The 23,684-nt window shown below is 37.4% G+C and overlaps 2 protein-coding genes across 21 annotated transcripts in view; one reads left to right on the top strand and one right to left on the bottom strand.

Moving 5' to 3' along the window:
* The window catches only part of PDSS1 (decaprenyl diphosphate synthase subunit 1), a 51,044-nt gene extending 45,113 nt beyond the window's left edge, over positions 1 to 5,931 (top strand). For 5 of the 6 annotated variants that reach the window (XM_005668142.4, XM_084980409.1, XM_084980406.1 and 2 more), the window contains 2 exons: positions 3,387 to 3,467; positions 5,179 to 5,617. In XM_005668142.4, the coding sequence (XP_005668199.3) occupies positions 3,387 to 3,467; positions 5,179 to 5,319 (222 nt within the window). In that variant the 3' untranslated portion in view covers positions 5,320 to 5,617. Of the gene's footprint in view, positions 1 to 3,386; positions 3,468 to 5,178 lie in introns of all 6 variants that reach the window. The other variant, XR_014818014.1, reaches the window with a different exon arrangement.
* ABI1 (abl interactor 1) overlaps positions 5,435 to 23,684 on the bottom strand; it is a 128,815-nt gene continuing 110,565 nt past the window's right edge. For 3 of the 15 annotated variants that reach the window (XM_021064895.2, XM_021064899.2, XM_084978880.1), the window contains 3 exons: positions 21,001 to 21,174; positions 12,967 to 13,152; positions 5,606 to 7,542 (listed from right to left, as the gene is read on the bottom strand). In XM_021064895.2, coding sequence (XP_020920554.1) covers positions 7,367 to 7,542; positions 12,967 to 13,152; positions 21,001 to 21,174 — 536 coding nt within the window. In that variant the 3' untranslated portion in view covers positions 5,606 to 7,366. 15 annotated transcript variants of the gene reach the window in all.

Below are 23,684 nucleotides of genomic sequence, written 5' to 3'. Positions count from 1 at the left end.
CCGAGGGGCTCCCCCCCCAGCGAGCGAGCTGCTCAGTGGGTCCTTAAGTGTCGTTTACTGGAGTAGTTGTAAACTGACAAATCTCCTTCCACAGGTCAGTGAGTTTTGTTTGCAGATTAAGTCTTTGAACTTTTCCCTTTATGAACATGGACAGTTTGACTGGGGAAACCACGTTTCCTCTCATTTAGCCTGCTGCGTTGTCTGGAAGTTGCAGTTTCTGGGACCCAGCAACTTGATAGAAACTGTCTCTGGAATTAACCATTGTTGACATCTCTCTGAAAGGATTTCTTGTTAACAGCTGATAGAGGGAATTTAAGAAAAGCTTCAGGATTTCTGGAGGGTTCCAGAGATGACCTCCCTGTATATGTGTACACAGTGTTGATAAAAACCAAAACGTGTTACAATAAACCTTTCAAGAATATAGGTCAGGAGTTCCTATCTCAGCACAGCGGAAACGAATCTGACTAGCATCCATGAGAATGCGGTTTCAATCCCTGGCCTTGCTCAGTGGGTTAAGGATCTGGCGTTGCTGTGAGCTGTGGTGTAGATCACAGACAAGGCTCGAATCTGGTGTTGCTGTGGCTGTGGTGTAGACCAGCAACTATAGCTTGATTCGACCCCTAGCCTGGGAACCTCCATATGCGGCCCTAAAAAAAAAATAAAAAATAAAAAAAAATAATAGGTCAGATTTCAAGATCTGCAGAAACCAGATGGGAGTGTTTTCTTTTTGGTGAGATTACATTAGTTCTCCAATACCCTCTAAAAGCTCTTTCCTTCTTCTCCTTATGGGCTCAGTCACCAGACCTAAATGTCAGCCTGCGGCCCTGCTTGCAGCTGGCACCGCCACCACCAGCCCCGCACCAGCTGCACAGGCTTCTGCTATCGTTATGACTAGTTGATGCTTTAAGAGTCGCCCAGGTTTGGTTTGAGGAACACGCGCACTACATTTTCCCAGTGGCCTCTGTAGTTAGCTTACGGACAGATTTCTCAGAATCTGATTTGTCTGCTGGTGATTTTCCTACTCTTAAAACCAGAAACTAGGCCAACAAGAACTCTCTTTTTCAGTAACCCTGCAGGCAAGCCCATGTTCCTCCTGCCTGCTAAGCTTCTCAATTCTTCTCGCATCCCAAGAGGGGGTGCCAGGGGGAAGAGTTTGAGATTTGCATATTAAAATTGCACACACTGCGTGTTTCAAAGGAAGGATGTAGCCACACTCAATGCAACCCCCCCCCCTTTTTTTTCCTCCAAACTTTGCTTTTTCAATGCTTTTTATAGTAAAAGGAATCGGAGAAACCACCCAGTCAGCACGTTTACCACAGTTGTGGGTACTGCAGAAAAAGCTCAGCTACCCTAAACAAGGTAATTCTACCAGATGCCCAAAGAGCATCAGACCAGCTGTGAGGATACCAGGACCCTTGAGAAATCCCAAGTTTGAAATGTTACTAAGAAACTAAGACAAATGCCTACTTGACTTTTCACGCTTTTAAAAGTGACTGATTTGAGCTTTCCTGATTTGTTTTCAATGAAACAAATTTCTATTTTTTTTTTTTTCTTTGTCTTTTTAGGGCCACACCCCACCACACATGGAGGTTCCCAGGCTAGGGGTCTAATCGGAGCTGTAGCCACTGGCCTACGCTCTCAGCACACAGCAACGCCAGATCCGAGCCACGTCTGCGACCTACACCACAGCTCATAGCAACGCCAGATCCTTAACCCACTGAGCAAGGCCAGGGATCGAACCCTCAACCTCATGGTTCCTAGTCAGATTCGTTTCCACTGCGCCACAACGGGAACTCCTAAATTTCTATTCTTGAAAAACCAGTAACTAAAACTAATTATTGGTTTTCATTTAAGAACTAATCAGTTGCTGGCTCTTTATAAACATGTTATTAGCAGCCTTTACATGTTTAGAATATACTTGGCTATGAAAGGAACATTCCTAATTCCTCCTTTGCCATCATCTAATTGAAATTTGTCTACGTGTGGCCTGTTTTTTTCATCTAGGATTACTAATCCCATGGCAGCAGTTACAGGACAACAATTTATTTCATCCTTCAGGCTCCCTGCCAGGGAGAAGCTGGCACCCGCTGTGAGCACTGCCATGGCCAGAACCAAGCATCTCTTGCCTCTTATTTCCTGGAGCCACGCACTCTCAGAACCAATGGATTTCTGATCACGTAGCTCAGCTCCTTCTCGGTGCAGAGGAGGGGCAGGCAGGGACCAGGAGGCTCAGGAGCTCAGCTGCAGCAGCACCAGGACTAAAGCGCAAATGGAGACGATGAAGTGATGTGGTGTCCTGGCTTCCTGGCTCTGCTCACGGTGACACAGTGCACCTCAACTGTTGCTAGTATGGTAGGATGTAGATTTGATCTTCAGTGCACCTTGTACCAGTTTCCTGGGTTCCTCTTATTGCCATCAGCTTAACACTGGTCTTAACTACAGTGACCTGACTGCTGTCTCAACCCATTTCTTCTAATGCAGTGCTTCCCAGCCTTGGCTGCATATGAGAAGTACCTGAAGAGCTTTTAAAATCCTGATACTGGGTCCAAACCCCAAGCCAACATTATCACAATCCTGGGAGCGGATCCGGGAAAGTGCATCAGCAGCCTCCCCCCGACTCAGGCAGCACTGCCCTCACCTCCATGAGCTGCCGTCACAGGGCTTTGCTCACGACTCCCTCTGCTCAGAGACCTCAGAGCTTTCTGATGTCACTCAGTTTAGTACCAAGAGCCTATGCCTAACCTCATCAGAGACCAGCAGAACCATCATCATCTGGGAACGTGTTAGAAGTGCACACTCAGCCGCATTCCTACTGAGTAGAAACTCAGAGAAGCCCAGTGGGCCCCGGGTAGTTCTGGTGCGTACAAAAGTTTGAGATTCATAAGAGAAGCCAATAAGGAATTTTTTGTTTGTTTGTTTTTATGGCTACAACTGCAGCATATGCAAGTTCCCAGGCCACGGGTCGGATCTGAGCTATAGCTATGACCACTGCAGTACAGCAGCAACACTGGGTTCTTTTAACCCACTTCCTCAGCCAGGGACCAAACCCACACCACCTCATAGACAACACCAGATCCTTAACCCACTGCACCGCAGCAGGAACTCCAATAAGGAGTTTATAAAAGATGTGCTTTTGTTCCTTCTCTCTCCCTTACTCAGCACTGGATCAAGACGGAATGAACCTGGATCAACAGCTGCCTCTTGTGCCCTGGCTTGTCCCTGGGTGTGGAAACAGATGTCCTACTTCTTTAATGGCTGTTACTGACCGCCCCTCCCCCATCAGAACATTTAATCAGTCGCCTTTGTGTTTTTTCAATACTATTGTAAACTAGTATTTGAACATTTGATTTCTCTCAGGAGCACTGATTTTCTCTCCTTCTGATCAGTTTCCAGAAATGAACGCTATGATAATGAGACGGTTCAGTTTGCCAGGAGACGTGGACAGAGCACGACAATACGTATTACAGGTAAGATCATTTCTAAAAACACAGCATGGCACGTCTTTAAACCAGCAATTAACATCACACATTTTAGACACAAGGTTGAGTTTAGTCAGTTCTTGATTTGACAAAACCAGAGAAGGAAAAACTTCGAATTCACTTTTCCTCTAGAATTCTTCCCAAAGCTTCTGATCTTGGGCAGGGCTGGGACACTACTGTTTGGGGAGCTTTCACAGGATTCTCATGTGCAGTCAGTCAGGGTCAAGGCTGTTGGTTTGGAGCTCATCTCCCCCTTGTCCATCACAGCAGCAGCCCTGCCCTCCCGTCACGAGACTCTCCTCCTGTCCAAGCCCCTGGCCTGGCCATGGAGGGCCTGGTACAGTAGTCTACTCAAAATTGGTTTTTCCCAGTCCATCCTACTTAACTGCTATAAAGGTGTAATGAAAGAAGCAACTTTAAAACAAGAATTTTAAACCAGCCTACACAGATGAAACTTTAACCTTCAGGGGCTATAAACTTATTTCGAATATATTGCCACATATCCTCAGAACTTTCCTATCTTTTTGCATATTTTCAGTTTTGAGGACTATCTTTTGAGAATGAGCAGTTTCCAAACCAAATCCAAAGTCATTTGGAGCCAAGAGATCTCATGAATGAGATGGAATGAGCGATTTTTTAATAGGCAGTTATGATTTGAGATTATTTCAGTCAAATCATCGAAAGAATTTCAAATAACTGCCATTCAGATTTAAGTTTCCACAAAGCACAACCCCTCCAAAGGATATATTTTTCACCTCCCTATATGGTCAAGCACCATAATTTGCTATGGGAACCACCTTTTTAGAGGGCAGTTTAGCTGCACTATTTAAAAACTCAGTGTGAGAGGGGCAGTAGCAGATATAGAAGTTGATATATCTGGGAGCAGTTCTGGCTTCAGAAGCAATGGTGTTACTGAAGGCTGAAATGAGAAGTGGGACTGAAAAAAGGGAAATTAATTGTGGGTCTTAAGTAAAACAGTGACATTCTAGCAAGCCTGGGCAGAAATGCACTTAGGAAAATATCCACAGGAATGTTCTCCAGGCAAATTCTCCAAAGACTTAAAATTTCTAGCTCCCTATTCACCCAAAGGGCTCCTAGTCCCAATTCCCTCCCTAAATATGGACAACTAGAATTTATTTAGTAGGATTGCTAAATAGTTGATTAAAGCTCACTGAATAAAGACTGAGACCAAGTTGAACAGAGATTCGGGGGCATTCCCCTCGTGGCACAGCACAAATGAATCCAACTAGAAACGGGTTGGATCCCTGGCCTCACTCAGTGGGTTAAGGATCCGGTGTTGCCGTGACCTGTGGTGTAGATCACAGACAAGACTCAGATCCAGCGTTGCTGTGGCTGTGGTGTAGGCCAGTAGCTGTAGCTCTGACTCGACCCCTAGCCTGGGAACCCCCATATGCTGTGTGTGCTGCCGTAAAAAGAGAAAGAAGAAATCAGAGGAAATCGATGATTACTTGATATTAATGAGTTCATTGCTTTGCATGATAACAGAATAAAAGTGTGCTTTGGTTTGGGAAAGGGCCCTAAAGTAGTAGGCAGAGGAGGTTCTATGAGTGAGAGAAAGAACATTAGAAACAGTGTGGCTCTTAACTAACCGTATCCCAAAAGTATGTTTTAATTCATCGTAGCAGGAATTTAAGAGCTGATCCCAGTGGGTGACGTGCCTCTGTTCTGTGTCCCACAGAGCGATGGTGTGCAGCAGACAACCTACCTCGCCCAGCGGTACTGCCATGAAGCAATCAGAGAAATCAGTAAACTTCGACCATCCCCAGAGAGAGAGGCCCTCATACAACTTTCGGAAATTGTGCTCACAAGAGATAAATGACAACTCTTTGTGTTATTTCTGGCAGCTATTTTACCAGACTGTGCCTAAAGAATTTTGTGGAATATACTTTGCTTCATGTGCGGATAACCAAAAATCATTTTAAAAAATCATTTCCACCTTATTGGATTTTTTTTATTAGCAAAGTTTTTCAGAAAACTTTTTAAATATAATTAAACCATCTGACTCTGTCAATCTAGTCCTGTAACTTATCTTGATGGTTCTATGTGGTATTGTTTACACAGTTAATATCCACATGGAAAGCCATTACACAAATAAACAATCAATGTTAAAATTCAAATGGTTTATCTTGTTTCACCATAGGAGTAAAGATCATAAAATTGTGATGTCTACATTTCAATCCACATTAGACTTTTACAGTATTCAAAATTTCATATAGAGAATGGTTTATTATAAAAGACTGTACATAAAATTTAGACAAGTTATATACAAAATTAAGAGAACAGTCCACTCGAAACAAAGGTGATCACTAGTGAGTGATACTGAAATCATGTTTAAAATTAACAAAGGCAAAATGCATATGCAACAGTCACAATGATTTGGTGGCAATAATGGTCTTTAATTTTCAGAAATAAACGTTTTGCACTAGTCTTACCACTTACTATGCTGTTGTAAGTCTGTAACGCCCAGTACATAACTATAATTTGAAATTCAAACAAATCCTCAATACACAAAACCCACAATTGAGTGCTCTACTGTAATATCCTAGGCAATACAGAATTATACACAGGATAAGAAAACATCCCTCCAACCCTCCTTTAAATTAAGAAGAGACACACAAAGTGCATGTGTTGCATTTCATTTATGCCCAAAGACAATATCTGTTGGTCAGATATATCCCTCTTCAGTGATTTAATACATGGCCCACATTTTTTCCCCAGTTACTTTTTCTAAAAAAAAATTACGTTGCTAGTGCCAGGTAATGAGTTAAATAGTGCCTATTCAAAAATCAATTCCATCCATCCACTTCTACAAAAAAAGTATGTAAAAGATAATTTCCTTTAACTGAATCAGTATTTAACAGTCCACTGGAGAACTGAGGGACTGAGAACAATCCTTAAGAATTTTACCTACACAATGTGCACTTTGACACATTTTCGTAGCTTTGAAGAAGTTACTTTAGAAAAGGGAATTCAGTAGAGTGACTTGTATACAATCATCTCAGTTTTAAATCTGCAAAACTCAGCCACTGCTATTGGGATAGGTTGGGATAGATAAGGCTAAAATTTTTTTTCCAAGTTAATACATTGAGAAAATAGAACCATAATTTACAATAAATCAGCATCTTTTATTTATTAATTTTTAAAGCAAACCAGTGAAGGAAAGGACAAAAACCTTTGATTCACTCATGTATTTATGAATGGAAAAAATCTATAATGCAAATTCACTCATTTAAAAAATTAGGTACAAATTACAACATTACAGATAACCCTTTTTTTGTTTATTTTGTTTCACATGGAGACCTTAGAGACTCACTTCATTTCAAGAGACCTAAGTACGAGTACTCCAAGTAAATATTACACAAATTGGAAGCATCTTGGATTTTTTAAAGTATATTTCAATACATAAATTTGTATGCATGCTTTAAACAAACAGTATATTTCAAGAATGAGAGAGTCTAAACAAAAAGTATGACCAGCACCAGCATTTAAGTTTTCTGATTTTAATATTAGTCTGACAGAGCGTTAGTAACCATGCTGCACTGAAACATGTAATGGCACAATCTGAATCATGATTTGTTAAATATTATACCCCACACCCCCAGAATATTTAGGCTGGTCATAGAGTTAACAATGTGTAAGTAAGTATATGAGCATAATCAGTTACGACAGCCTCCTGTATAGATTGCTGTTTAGCAATACACAAACTGCCTCAGAGATTTATGCTTATAGGTAGACATTCCTTTATACCAATAGAACAGCATGTCCTGAAAATATGGGCACATTTTAAAACTTTTAAGACAATTCTGTTAACCATAATAGTCCCACAGTATGACTGATAATAAGAACCTACTTTTAAAAGCAAAAATTTAATCGGTATAGTGCATGATTGATTCAACATAGTTCCCAGGGAACAGACCAGTCACTCGATTGCAGACTCCTTCATACCAGCCATCGTCGTTCTTCTTTATGACGTAGATGATGGCACCCTCCATAAATGAGAGCTCATCATCCTTGTCTTTTGTATAATCATATATTGCCACAACTATGGAGAGAAGAGTAGATATATCATGTGAGTGCACTATACCCAACACCTTCCTAAATTTTAAAATTAATGCCAATTAGTAATATAGCAAAACCAGCAATCTTTACGAATATTCTTAATTCTTACATCTATAATATTCAGGTAGGACAAGTGGCCAACCATGTGCCTAATTCACTGGCATCTTGATCTTACTTTTCCTTTGGGCGAAAATGACAATGAGACTAGAGGTGTCGAGTTTCTGCCCATGTATTTAGGAAAGATATCTATCTAAATTTTTACCAGTTAACCACCCAAGCTATCTAACATGAAAATACATATACAGGAGTTCCCTTCATGGCTCAGAGGTTAATTAACCCGACTAGGATCCATGAGGATGCAGGTTCGATCCTTGGCCTCACTCACTGGACTAAGGATCCAGTGTGGCGTTGCAGTGAGCTGTGGTGTAGGTTGTAGACTCGGCTCAGATCCCAAGGTGCTGTGGCTGTGGTGTAAGCTGGCAGCTGTAGCTCTGATTTGACCCCCAGCCGGGGAACTTACATATGCCATGGATGCGACCTAAAAAGAAAAAAAGACAAAAAAACCGAAATATACATACACTGGCAGGTAAATCTCATCCTACCCATCTCAGTCAGATATTCATGGGGCTATACGTAGATTTTTCTAAAAAAAATATACACCTTTAAAGTCAATAGGAATTTTTTTAAGGGGAAACAGGTGAGTAAAGACTCATTAATTAAAACTTAGAAAACGGTTTTGCAATTCTATGATTATATTGAATTATATTGAATTATATTGATTATATTGAATTCAAAATATCCACTTGCTTTCGATATTGTGGAAAGGAAAGGCAACAAAAAAATTACTAGCTTTCCAAACTATTGGTTTATGAATTCTTCTGCCTTTATAATTCTGAAATCATATGTAATTTTCTAGTATATGTGGAATGTTAAGTGATATAAATTTTTTTCTCACATAGACTTTTTCTTAATATAGTTTTAAAGACATTTAAGATTTTCTGGAACTCATTTTTCCCTTAAGAAAGATGGCTTCTCATAATTATTCTGAATCAGTGAATTTTAGTAAGAGACTTGAAGTACTGAACCATAGCATCATTTGCTAAATTAAAACAGCCAATCTTTTCCCCCTTTTTAAAACAGTGTATTAAGTAAACTCAACTAGTCCATTCCCTCCCCTCCATTTTAATCCTGCAACAGAATCTCAGCACTGTGATTACAAGCTCACTTAACATATCCAGTTCAAAACACCCAAAACATACAGAATAAATAATATTAAATTATTACCTTGGTATTTTTGTAAGTATTCACCCAATAATTTGTCAATTACTTATTAATAATCATTCTTTATTGACATTTTCTTTGTATTCAGAATCACGTGTTGACTTTTATTATTATTATTTGTCTTTTTGCCTTTTCTAGGGCCGCACCCATGGCATATGGAGATTCCCAGGCTAGGGGTCTAATGGGAGCTGTAGCCGCTGGCCTACACCACAGCCACAGTAACATCAGATCCAAGCCGTGTCTTTGACCTACACCACAGCTCACGGCAACGCCAGATCCTTGACCCACTGAGCAAGGCCAGGGATCAAACCCAAAACTTCCTGGTTCCTCGTCGGATTCGTTAACCACTGAGCCATGACGGGAACTCCACGTGTTGACTTTTAAACTGATCATGCCGACACCTGATACGCTCAAAGTTATTCAACAAAATGAAATTCTTACTTCTCATATTCTTAGTTCCAGTTATACAAAGAGCTGATAAAAACACTGCACCCAATTAATTATATGTTTCTATTTCCCAAGTTCCCTCTGTAAATGAAATCAAACTCCCTTTCCCCCAATGCCTATCTTCTCTCACATAACAGCTCCCACGTGGAGTATTTAACCATTAACAAGTCAATGTCCACTCTACTCTCCAGGATCCTGATCATATAATGATCTAAACTCTCCCTGCTGTATGTACTGCAATGATCTTTGGAAAGAGAACTCTAATATTCAAATCTACATGTACCTACACGAGGAAAAATTACAGATAGCTATCAAGACCCTCTGAAATCTTTTCCTAACATTAGAATGCTTTAAGTGTTTCTCTTTATAGATGCACTTTCTAGATATTTCAGCCTCCTAAATATTCTCTTCTGCAGGCATTCTTTTTTTTTTTTTTTTTTTGCTATTTCTTGGGCCGCTCTCGCGGCATATGGAGGTTCCCAGGCTAGGGGTCCAATCGGAGCTGTACCCACCGGCCTACGCCAGAGCCACAGCAACGCAGAATCCCAGCCGTGTCTGTGACCTACACCACAGCTCACGGCAACGCCAGATCGTCAACCCACTGAGCAAGGGCAGGGACTGAACCCGCAACCTCATGGTTCCTAGTCGGATTCGTTAACCACTGCGCCATGAAGGGAACTCCGTGCAGGCATTCTTGTTTGCCAGATCTTGAAATGTACTCAAAATTAAACATGTTAATCTAATATAAATAAGTATGATCAGATCTGTACATGTTAGGTTGAAGCTCAGCTGGGGTACCTTAACAATCTGGCTTTTGGAACAGCCACACAAAGTGCTGGATTAATTTATTCAACTGAAATCCTTTTAAAGTAGGTTTTAATTATCCTGTGATTTATAAAGGTGACTATTAAAGGCTTTAAATATAATCCTACTAAATATCAACTTTCTGAGTTAGACTAGGAGTCAGCAAATGGCCGAACCCAAGCCAATGCCTTTTTGCCAATAAAATTTTATTGGCACACAGCCACCTCCAGTAACTCATGTATTGTCTACGGCTGCTTTGGGGCTAGAAGAGTGGCATTGAGTAGTTGTGACAAGACTGAATGACCAGCAAAGTCTAAAATATGTCATTTTGCAATATATACAAATATCAAATCATTATGTTGTAAGCTTGAAACTAACATGTCATTATACCTCAATTTCTTACAAAGTTTAAAAAATATTATCTGGGAATTCCTGTCAAGGCTCAGCAGAAACAAATCTGACTAGTATCTATGAGGATGCAGATTCAATCCCTGGCCTCGATCAGTGGGTTAAGGATGTGGCGTTGCCGAGAGCTGTGGTGTAGGTCGCAGACGCGGCTCGGATCCTGTGTTGCTGTGGCTCTGGCGTAGGCTGGTGGCTACAGCTCCGTGATTAGACCCCTAGCCTGGGAACCTCCATATGCCACAGGAGCGGCCCAAGAAATAGCAAAAAAAAAGACCAAAAAATAAATAAATAAAAAATAAAGAAAAAAGTGATGACTTTTGGTTTAAGATTCATTATTTCAACTTGAGATTTTTTAATACTGCTCTATTAGAAGTGTACTAACCATTACTTCATTCCAAATTTAAGTTATATAAATATAACTGTTCCATTTTCATACTTAAAATTTGCTTTTCCAAGCCAAAAAATACAGGAAAAAGCACAATGCAAAATGACTCAATTTTCTTACCCTCATAATGACCACAGCGTATTTCTATTGAAGGTACATGAGAAATATTAAGTACACTCTTCAAGACTTCCTGAACAGTATGTAGAATACATAAAATATATTCAAAAAATATATATATATATAAATATAAAAAAAAGAAAATGGCATATTTACTTTCAGCCACGTATTCAAAACTCGGGCAGGAAGGTATGCCATAGGTTTCAAAAGCCACAGCTATTTGCTTTATGTCAATTAATCCAATAAAGCCAATGTCAAGGAATATATTTCAAAGGGAATTAAACATGATCAACTAAATTATAAGCATTTTTCAGAACTCTACAAATATAACTTTTAAAACAGCACAGAATGAGATTAAAAAAAATGCAAATAAACTCTAAAAACAGGATTCATTTCTTTCCCACCCACTATTTCTTAATAATTATAGTGAATTTCAGGTAATATAGGTAAATTTGGACATTAGAATTATACAGCATTTCATGTGATGAAATTCTAGTGATTATCTTCTCTTACAAGATCAACAAACCTTTATTGAGGTTTTTTTCCCATTAATATTTAGATATGAAACTTGTCTAATTTTATAAGAACTTTGAAACTTTGTTTTAAATCATTACTAACTATATCAACTTAGTAAATCATGTTAACTCCTTTGTATCTTAGTTGTTTCATCTATAAAATGCAGACAGGCAAGTTAATATCCAACTGGAAACATATGTCATTTGAAAAAGTCCACCTAACATTTTCAATTTAAATAAATTTAAAAAGTCCATTTTTTCAATTTAATTAAAAAATGTCCATTGGCAGATGAATGAAGAAGATGTGATACATACGTACAATGGAATATTACTCAGTTATAAAAAAAAAAAGAATGAAATAATGCCATCTGCTGCAACATGGATGGACCCTGAGATTATAATACCAAGTAAGTTAGACAAAGACTAATAACATGATATCATTTATATGTGGAATCTAAAATATGACATAAAAGAACTTACTTACAAAACAGACTCACAGAAAACAAACTTATGATTACCAAAGGGGAAAAAGATGAGGGGATAAATTAAGAAGTGAGAATAACAGATACGAACTATACAAATAGTTTATACAAATAAAACAGACAATAGGGAGTTCCCATAGTGGCTCAGTGGAAATGAATCCATGAGGATGCAGGTTTGATCCCTAGCCTCGCTCAGTAGGTTAAGGATCCAGCATTGCTGTGAGCTGTGGTGTAGGTCACAGATGCAGCTCGGACCTGGAGATGCTGTGGCTGTTGCGTAGGCCAGTGGCTACAGCTCCAACTCCACCCCTAGCCTCAGAACTTTCATGTGCTGCAGGTGTGGTCCCAAAGGACAAAAAAAAACAATAAAAAATAAAACAGACAAACAGCAAGATCCTACCGTACAGCACAGGGAACTGTAGTCAATATTTTATAATAAACTATAACGGAAAAGAATCTGAAAAGGAACACACACATACCTATTTTTGTATTATAAATGAATCACTTCACTATACACCAGAAATACAGCATTGTAATCATCTATACACCAAAAATATAATAAAGAAACCTTTTAGGAGTTCCCATCATGACTCAGTGGAAAAGAACCTGACTAGTGTACGTGAGGACGCAGGTTCGATCCCTGGCCTTGCTCAGTGGGTTAAAGATCCAGTGCTGCCGTGACCTGTGGTGTAGATCTGCGGCTTGGATCTGGTGCTGCTGTGGCATAGGCCAGTGGCTACAGCTCCAATTCAACCCTAGCTTGGGCACCTCCATATGTCATGGGTTCAGCCCTAAAAAGATCAAAAAAGAAAAAAAAAAGAAACCTTTTGAGACCATACAGAAAATAAATCATCTTGGCTGGTAAGGCTATTCAAAAGGTGGAGAAACACTAGACAGGTGTTCTTTACAGCTCTAAAATGCTATAATTAATTCTTTCCCATTATAGCAATTCAATGACGACTATACCTTACCTTTCTCAATATAATTCTTAGGGGCCCAAGCAGGATCCCCGTCTGCATATGGATCATTATACTGAACTACTGCAGCTTCCTCATCTTCATAATCCACTGGAGGTGGTGGCGGTGGCGGAGGAGAATCATCAAACATGGGAATGTCATCTGGTGGAGGTGGTGGTGGTGGAGTTGGGCTATCAGCAACTAAAAAATTTAGATAATTAATTTGAATCAGAAAGTAACCTAAATGGAAATTCTTAAGTTAATAGAATATAAGAAAGCTCTAAATCATATACAGCATGCACTATAATAAAACATGCAATGATTAGAAATAAAAGCTTGGTGTGTTAAAGCTTCATCTACTTTTAGGAATAATTTTACAATGATAAGATGAGCTAGAAAATAAGGGCATCAGGAAGAACTACAAATTAATGAATGTAAGATATTAGGAGACAATGTCTCTTTTTATAAGGATTATAGTAGTAAAGAAGTTTCCTTATTCCAAGGTTCAGGTCAGAACAAATGTCACTCGCAGGTTAGCCTACCTCCTTACATAGGTCTTTTGCCACATTCGTCATTTGGACTACAGTGAACTTTACGAATAAGTTACTTTCCCAGTTTGATAACCATTCAATGTGCACGTTCATGTCCTTGGTTTCAGTTTTTAGTTACCTTTAGTTCTATAGAAACAAGTCTCTAGTGAGTAGATATGTTTATTTTTCTTTTATTGGAGGAAAAAAAAGCTAGTGGTATTAGGTCTGCTTTTATGTGTATGTTTCCTATCATTTAAATTTTAAGAAGGTAAAATTAAATCTAAAATTAAATAATTCCAGGCTAGTAGAAAATCTCACTGAATATTTTCAAAAATGTTTGTATTCAGAATCACCTTCTTGACTTGCAGAAAGCAAGCTCAGATTTTTCATTATTGCTAGTAAAACTAAGAATGGGATAAGGGAAAGACTGAATCCTAAAGATCCAATTTTCTAAGAATACATTCACAGCAAAGATTTTAAAAATTAAGTACTGCAGGAAAATGTTTAAAAAAAATAACAAAACAGAAACTCATATCATGCAAAACAATAAAAACAATAAAAACAACTCAGACCTCAAATTCTAGATAGTTGTGGTGTATGTCTGTGATTTAAATAATCAAAAGTGTAAACAGTGAAATGGAAAAATGTCAGACTAGAACTGTGTTCAATGAACTAATATGATACAGGTAACAAATGCTCCCAATATTAAGGAACTCAAAGCTGGATGGAGCACAACTAATTCTTAACTTAAATTTCCGATCCACAGATTTCTTCAAAAGTTAAAAACATTATGAAAATGCTTTTATACAAACTGATATATGAACTATATCTGCAGGGGAAAAATTGAGAATACCAATATACTAACTCGAATGCTAATTTCTGGGGCTCTATTTATGTGATCAAAGAACAATGGTCATCGTCTATTTGTAAAACATGATTTTAAAGGTCTCTATACCCTATTTGGATGCGTATAATGTGCCCTAATGTGCTGAGATACAATGAAGGAATTCAGATTTAAAACATATACAGGTAATAGCTCTACTCGATAACCATTTTAGTTCTGTGATTTCTATTTTATCCTGCTGGGAGATGAAAAAGACTATTAGGAAACAAATCCTGTGTGCTGATGCTCATTCTGATAGCTCTCAAATAGGTGTACAATTTATTTTTCCACTTAATGCTTGGATCCATTTTATTTTTGCCCATCCCTTCTCCATAAAGTTTGTTAAAATTATTAAGAAGACAAAATGAGTACTGAATCCACTCCGACATCAAAGAGCCAAAGTTCCCGCATGGTGCAGCAGGTTAAGGATCCAGCATTGCTGAAGCTGTGGCACAGGCCACAATTGCAGTGCAGGTTTGATCCCTGGCCTGGGAACTTCCACATGGCATGGTGTAGGTGGGGAAAAAAAAAAAAAAAAAAAAAAAAGAGGAAGAAAAAGAAAGAGCCATAGCTCATATCCTTACTCATATCCTTGATATGGCTTAATGTATAAATTATATGTTTGCCTGAATTCCTAAAGTACATTTGATTTATACATAACTTACTAGTTTAATGTTTTCACTCAACTGTCTTTATGTTGAACTGCTGTTAATCTACATTTGTTTATCTTCAAATTATATGCACAGGGGCAAGAGTCTAGTTGATATAATTCTCTGTGCTACTACTCTGTCTAGCACCATGCATAACTAATTCAAAAATACTTTGTGATATTAATCATAAACAGATGTAAACACACTGCTTTCCTAGAGGCTCATGTCTTAAATTGAAACATTTACTAACAGGTTAACTGCTACATGCATTCAATATCACCAATTTGAGTGCCATAAGAAAGTGATTAAGTTTAAAAGAAGAACAGAAAATTTGTAATTCATAAAACAGTTGAGATATTGATAGGCAGTTTATTAACAGTCTTCCTAACATCCTGCCAAAGAAAAGAGATGTCAAACAAAGCTGGGCATCCTGCAGCACAAGAACAACTGACTCAAGTTCATCTGTTTGGGAAAAAGAACTAAAATAGTATCATGGGACTCTTTAGCAAAGACCATGGAGGCCTAGAATTATGGACATTAACGGTGAATTTCTATTAAAAAGGAGTTACCAAAAAGGTAATCAATGAGCTTTGATGTTTATTATGGCTATTTTATAATACTTCTTAAGGAGTTCCTGTCATGACACAGTGGAAACAAATCCAACTAGGGTTTGATCCCTGGCCTCGCTCAGTGGGTTAAGGATCCAGCGTTGCTGTGAGCTGTGGTGTAGGTCGCAGATGCAGCTTGGATCCTGTGTTCCTCTAACTGTGGTGTAGGCTGGCAGCTACAGCTCCAATTCAACCCCTAGCCTGGGAACCTCCATATGCCATGGGTGCGGCCCTAAAAAGCAAAAAAATAAATAAATAAAATAAAATACTTCTTAAAAATTCTCGGCTGTGGAGTTCCTGTCGTGGCTCAGCAGTAATGAACCCAACTAGTATCCATGAGGACACAGGTTCGATCCCCAGCCTCACTCAGTGGGTTAAGGATCCGGCATTGCCATGAGCTGTGGCGTAGGTCACAGACAAGACCTGGATCCTGCGTTGCTGTGGCTGTGGTGTAGGCCAGCAGCTGTAGCTGATTATAGTCCTAGCCTGGGAATTTCCATATGCCGCAGGTGCAGCCCTACCAAAAAAAAAAAAAAAAAAAAAAAATCTTGACTGTAAGAAAGTTCAATGATTGAACTGGCTTAGTTTTTAAACTCTTGCAGGATGAATTTCTCAACTTTTATAAAAGGACCAGAGACTTAGCTTTATTCACTTATTTTTACATGTTTAAACACACTAGAGTTTTCAAACAGATGTAAACAATAAGGCTGGTTTATGCTCAGAAATTTCAACATTTTGAAATTAAATATTTTTATTTTTGCCTTTTGTCTTTTTAGGGCTGCACCCTCGGCGTATGGAGGTTCCCAGGCTAGGGATCTAATGGGGAGCTGTTGCTGTTGGCCTATGCAGAGCCACAGCAACGCAGGATCCAGGTCTTGTCTGTCTGTGACCTACACCACAGCTCTCGGCAACACCAGATCCTTAACCCACTGAGTGAGGCTAGGGATCGAACCGCAACCTCACGGTTCCTAGTCGGATTCATTTCCACTGTGTCATGATGGGAACTCCAACATTTTGAAAGTAAATATTTTATAAAAAGCCCACTATATCATACATTTCTTAATGGTTAAGTACTTCTTCTTCAACTATGTGTACTCCTTCCAGAGCCTAGGACTTAACACTGAATAAATACTTAACTGGAGGAAGTGGCAAAATGTGGAAAATAACATAATAGGGTCAGCCAAAGCTGCACAGTGGGATTTGTCATAAAGTTTTCTCCTGGAAGGTGAGCTAGTCAAGTGAATTATACATTTTTTCAAACTGTTCTGGGATTTCTTTGCATGATGATGATCCCACATGCTGGGAATTAGTACTAGACCACCTTACCATCTTAATCCCAACAGCTATTTTGGCTTAATATAATTCAGTAATAAGAGTATTTTTCATTTTGCCAAATAACATTCACTATGATTTTGTAGTTAGAATTATACATCTCCCCAAACTTCAAAGTAATCAGGTAGCAATATAGAAACTAACCTAATTAAATCTATCTATGGAAAAGAATTGCCAAAAATCTTTAAACCTCATCTTTCTTCAGAGAAGACCTAAAAAAGCTGACAGCTTTTTATGTTCAGATATAATCCTCATGGGCCTACATGTAACCAAACCTGAAGAGGGCTCTATAATGGTGATCACTCTTGTCATACATCAGTGCATAGATGTATTTACTCATTCTTGCAGATTCACTTTTATCTTAACAACAAATCTTTATATAGGCTGAAAATTATTGAAGTATAAAAATCTGAGGCTACAAAGCTTTCTCCAAAAATTTTTATAACTAAAAGAGAAAAAAAAAAAAAAAAGGAAAAAGAAACAAAAAAACCCATATGCCCATCCCAACTGCATAATAAATTTAATCTCATAGTATAACTATCCATAATCTTGATGAGTTTGTTGGCAGCAGAAAACAAATTCCCCTAATAACTACTGAAAGCTAGTAATTTCCACACAAATTGAATTTGGGGGTTTGATTCTGTGTTCCTTAAAAATCTGCAAAGATCGGATCTCATGTTTTAGAGCATGTAAATATACATAAGAAAGCTGCAGTTCTGAAATTTATTTGGGTCAGTAATCATGCACACAAGAGGAAAAACTGAAGATCGTGCTCTTCAGTTTCAATAACATACCTGCGCCTATTTTCAAGATAAGATTAGCTTCTCAATAAAAGTAAGGAAAATGATGACTCATCAGCCATGCATGCTATAAGGAGACAGCCTCTACTCTTTGATAGCTCAGTTTTTCCAAACTTACTGTTTTCCTGCACCCTGGCCACGAAGCCTGTGAGAGGTATCTGTGGAGTCAACTGAGGCATAGGGGGAGGGGGTGGAGCAATAGAAACTGGTAGCAACAACACAGTATGGGGAAGTCAAACAGAAAAAGGAAAGAAAAGGAAACAAACAAAAAGCAGAAGTCAGTTACAAAGACCACAAACATAAGTATGCCTAGAACAGTTTGCAAATGAAACAAAACAAAACAAAAAACAAAACAAAAACCTGCAGAACCTTCTTCAAGTTCATTTCCCAAGAGCAAGCCTAAAGGTGAGGTGTGCTTAGCCAACAGGTTAATTTTATTAAAAAACAAACACATATATTTTAATCCTAATGTGATACTGTCTGAGGAAGACTTAAATTTACCATCACCTTCACTTTCATGCAATGAAATTTTTTAATTCTAAGGAAAGACTTTAAAATAGACAAGTAATAGTGAAAAAACTAATAAAGGTTACCAGGATATTGTGCCTTATCTCTCTAGCCTCACAGGGATGTCCAGCTTTAGAGTAATGTTGTATATCAGAACTTAAATGAACAAAACAAATATGGAATAGCTGTATCTTCCATATATAAATGCACTAATTACAGGTTTCCTTTAAAGACAGTTCTTATTATACATCTAAATCTAAATTTTAACATAGCTCTCTAGGAAAAACCTTTGTTTTTTAGAAAACAAGGTTATTATTTTTTAAGTTGACAGTTTTATTTTTAAAGACATCACTTTTAAATTTACTACAGAATAAAAGTGCTCCATATGCCATATTAATAATATTCACTGAGTTTCATGGGATATTTCAAAAGTGACCTTCCTTCTATCAATATTCTGAAAAAGGAAATCTGATCCACCAATAAGTTAAAATACACAATTATTTCCATTAAAGTAATTTCTAAAGAATCACCTGGTGGCTAGAAACATACTCTATCTTCTTTCTGGAGAACATATGCACCAAATGGTCATCCGGGCAGCAAATGTATTAACTACATAGAAGTAAACATTCATATCTTCACTACCCTGTCTTATTTTAACGAGACAGTAATGGCCAAAGATTGCTCAGAAAAAAGTCAATGGCACTGAGTCACAAAATTCGGTTTAGTGGTACTAACTAAGAAGTGACACTAAATTGACAGGGAAAAACAAATTATTGGCTCCCAAGGATCACTTAATTAAAAAATTATTTCAATTAATCCAATTTACTAATTCTGTAGGGTAAACATAAAAATTTGAAAGAATTTCAGTGTTCAAATAACCAAGAACTTAACAAAGCAATATATGTGCATTAGAATTCACTGTATGGCTAAAAATAACATTTGACTCACTACTAAACTGGTCCTGGTTCATTCTGATACTCTGTATATAGACGTATACACAATTATGTATATACTCCAACAAGGATATACAGAAGATACTTTCAAAGAACATGTTACAGCTCTTCGACCTAAAAAAAAAAAAAAAAAAAAAAAAACCCTCCCACAAACCTAAAAAAAATTTTTAGAAACAACCCTTAGTAACTAGCCATGCTGGTTAGTACATAAAAAGAAAGGCTATGCTGTGACAATACTAATCATCACCACATTTAGACAGAAGGGGAAAGTGCACATCAAAACACTAAAAACATTTACATACTACTACTACCATTACTACAACACCGACAGTAACTCAGGCTGAAGGATAATTAATCTGACAACACACAACGATGTATTTCAAATTCAAGGCCAAATTTGCTTTCTAGTAACTATCCACATTCAGTAATGAAAATGTCTTGTTTGAGGGTAAGCGAACCAACCCCAGTACTGCTAAAACAGAACCACATAAACATGTATTAGGTCAAGAGTCACCAGAAACCCTATTTGCAGTGTAAACTAAATGTCTAAGTGAGGAAAAGAAAAATAATGAATATAAAGATGGGATCTAAAAATGCATAAAAAAATAAAAGTTCATGAAACTAGTGAGATAAATAATCAGATTATCTGTGGAATATTTGCACCATCTACATTTCATTACCAAAAGGAGACCAGAGGAAATGAGGTAAAATTCTAACTGGTGAAGTTCCTTAGTAGCTAGGATGAAAATTTTAGTCTGGAAAAGAATTGTATAAATTTTGGAATTATCTGTGAACTGTGATATTCCTGCTTAAGTGGTTTTCAATTCTTAGTAGTATTTTTCTTAAACCACAATTAATCTTTTACAGAGATAAATAACTCCCCCTCGCTCTACTTTAAAATACTTGTTCAGAACAGGCATCATAAATAAAAGGAACTTAAAATCAACTTCTTATGTAAATATGCAGTATTCAGTGGCTTTTTTATGTAAAATAATGGAACATAACATGCAGCTACAAGTAGCTACAAAAACCACATGGGAAAGTGTGTTTCAGTCTATGCCTGGTGATCACTGCTTCAAGCCAGTAACAAATAAAGAACAACTGTCGTATTTCAGATTTCTCCTTGCTGGATTGAGTATCTTGATATGGGAAATACAATTAATGGCTACTCTAAGCAATCTGAACTTTCTCACATTATACGCCAAAGCTATTTTCTTTATCAGCTTTAAACACTGATTGCAGTTAGTGTTGAGATGTGCAATTTGAGGTGAACAGAAAGAAGTCAAAAGAAAATTCTCCCCACTGTTATAATTATGAGAGACAGAATAAGCAGGCATCACAAATGTTTTTTAATGGTTCTGAACTCATTTCAGTATAGGTTAACAAGCTTAAAAGTGATAGCCAGCAATTTCATTATATTATTATAAAGAAGAATTGCCACAATGTTTTTAATTTTACTGTTACTGAATTGCCTCAAGCATGCCAATAAAAATAAATTCAGCTTAATTAGTGTTTTTCTTCTCCAGTTCCATGTACGGTAATACAAATCTCATCAATTAAATTTTTAGTATACAAGTATACTCACAGTTAAGTCTGAATTTTTTTGATAGTGATAAGCAATTATTCTTAAAATGGCATGATTCAAAGTCTAGCTTCTTAAAACAAAAATAAACATGAAATAGCATGGTTTCAATTGTTGTCTATCACTGGCAAGAATTACAATGTCAAATTATTTCCTTCAAAAGGAGCTCCACTGCTGCTGTACGCCTGCAAAGCACAAGCTTACTTGAATTCTGAGAATAAAGTGGACCTCCATTAACATGAGGCTGAGCAGAAAACTGAGCAGTCACAGAGGGAGTCCGTCTGTATCCACCAGAAGAGGTCGAGGAAGTGGTAGAGTTGTGTCGAGAGATCTGCCTGGTCATTGTGCCATACTGGGAACCAGGAGCTGAGCCCGGGGCTGCTGAAAAGCATTAGTGAAAGGCAACCAACAAAGAACTTGAGCATTGCACGTCACGTCACCTCCAATGGCAGAACAAAGAGAGGGAGACTCTCAGCAAGAAACATTTATTACTTTTAAAGCCCACAACACAAAATAAAGAGAAAAGATAAAACGCAAATAGCTCTCCATCTCTGAAGTTACAAAAAGAAGGAAAAACAGACACCATGGGAAAGCTGCAAAAGTTAACATTCTTAAGCCTTTAAACAACATAATCCTAAATGGCATTTTGCTAATAATATGTATAAATTTTTCCCTGTATCATTTTAGAAGATAGCACTTTTCTATGTCAACTGTGTCTCTCCAAAAAAGTAAGTACCAAAGGATAGTCTGAGGTGGAAAGCATCAGTTTTTAGTTGTGAATGTATTAATATCTGATTTACAAACTTCTTCCTTCCCATCGCCAAATCTTCAAAAGCACAGTATAATAATCTACCTAGGAGTTTCTGCTGTGGGGCAACGGGCTTGGCAGTGTCTCTGCAGCACTAGGACACAGGTTCAGTTCCTGGCCCCGCACAGTAAGTTAAAGGATCTGGCATCACCACAGTTGCAGCGTGGGTTGCAACTGCGGCTGGGATGTGATCCCTGGCCTGAGAATTCCATGTGCGTTTGGGTGGCAAAAAAAAGGGGGGGGGGGAATCTATCTAGCCAAACCCAGCTTAAATTATAAAATTTAAAGAGTTAAGCATATTTTCCACATGTACTACTGTATTTATTTGACTGTTTAACGTATTAGCTGTTATCATCAATACATATTATGGAATCATTTTTAAGAGAAGCACAATTTTTAGTTTCAAAACACTTATATATAATGTCAGATTTGCTGTGTATCTTCAAACTTTTAAGAATAACACACTTTTCCATATCACCTAAATTTCTCTGATAAAACTGAAAAAAAATTTTAGACTCTATAAAACATGGGCATTTTAAGGCAGCTTTGTGAAGAAAATCCATTATCTTTTTCCATATACTTGGAGGGCTTTTTTCCCGTAATACATCCAAAGCAATCTTTAAAAAAAATTTTTTAATAGTATCAAATATATATCTTATCAATCATGCATAGCTAAACTAATTAAAGTATTAACAACACTAAAAATTTTACTCGTCATCTTTACCAACATTTCAAAAGTTTAAAATTTAAAAGGTTAATATAAAGTTCAAAGCCTCTCAAGTTAACTATACCTTCCAAAGGTACCTTAAGGATCAACATTATCCTCCCAAACATCTAACCATGACTGAGTTAAAAAAAAGACAGCACCCTGGTTTCCATTCATTCAGTCATCTGATTTAACCTCCCCTAGAGATCAACAGGTTATTTGGAAAAATCAAAAACATACAGCAGAGGTTGTTCATTAAAAGAAGCACTAATAATGTAACATTTTGGAGCTCCCAAGTCACAGACAGTCACTGATTATTTAAATCATCCATATGCTCATTTTCTGAACAGAAACACACTTTGCAAATAACAGTCTATTGAAATACCTTTATGAATAAGTCTTGAGAGCTAAGTTTTCCAGAGAGCTAAGAAATAACCCTTTAATCATTTTTAATAGGAATCTCAATAAAATGATTTTTATATTCCTTTCACTTGTATAAAAGGTGGATAAAAGCCAAGTTAATTTTCTTGATGATTTAAAACCAAAATTGGGAGTTCCTGCTGTGGCCCAGTGGATTAAGAATCTGACTACAGCAGCTTGGCTCTCTATGGAGGCACACAGGTTTTATCCTCAGCCCAGCACAGCGAGTTAAAGGATCCGGCATTGCTGCAGCTACAGTGCAGGTTACAGCTGTACCTCAGATTCAAGCCCTGGCCCAGGAACTTCCATATGCTGCAGATGTGCACATAAAAAAATTTTAAATAAAATTTTTAAAAAACTGAACAGTATAGTAGTAGTAGTTCTAAACTATGCCTATTATATAGTATAGTAGTTCTAAACTATGCCTATTGTAGATTTTAATACTTTATTATGTACTAAGTTATACTAAAGGATGTGTGATTGATATATACAACATAATTACCAACTCTATGTGTTAAACATTCTCTTTCTTCACTATGGATCCTTTTTTTTTATTTTTAAATCATAGATAATTGCCACCTTAAACAATACACAGAAAGATTTTGCAAATTTATAAACTTTCATAATGGAATGATTATGCATTCTGTTGGCTTGCTGTTTTCCACTGATATTATTTCTAAGATTCATTTATGCTAATAAGCATACCAATATATCATATTCATTTTTATTACTTTATTTGCATGTATGTGAACATGCCACAATTATTCACCTATTCCACTGTTATTAGACATCTGAGTTGCACCCACATTTTTGCTATTAATAATACCACTACTATGAACATTCCTAAATATGGTTCCTAAGTTTCTCTAGAACAGTGGTTCTCAAACTTCAGCACTGATCAGAATTTCATCTTGAGGGCTGGTTATAATACAGATTGCTGGGCTCCAATCTCAG

The sequence above is a fragment of the Sus scrofa genome, chromosome 10 (assembly GCF_054392235.1).
Source record: "Sus scrofa isolate SSC_HxYL_T2T_F1_AM1 chromosome 10, Sscrofa_HxYL_maternal_Yorkshire_Landrace_v2.0, whole genome shotgun sequence".
NCBI lineage: Eukaryota > Metazoa > Chordata > Mammalia > Artiodactyla > Suidae > Sus > Sus scrofa.
Note: the sequence above shows the minus strand (reverse complement) of the source record. Positions and strands in the feature narration are given on the sequence as shown.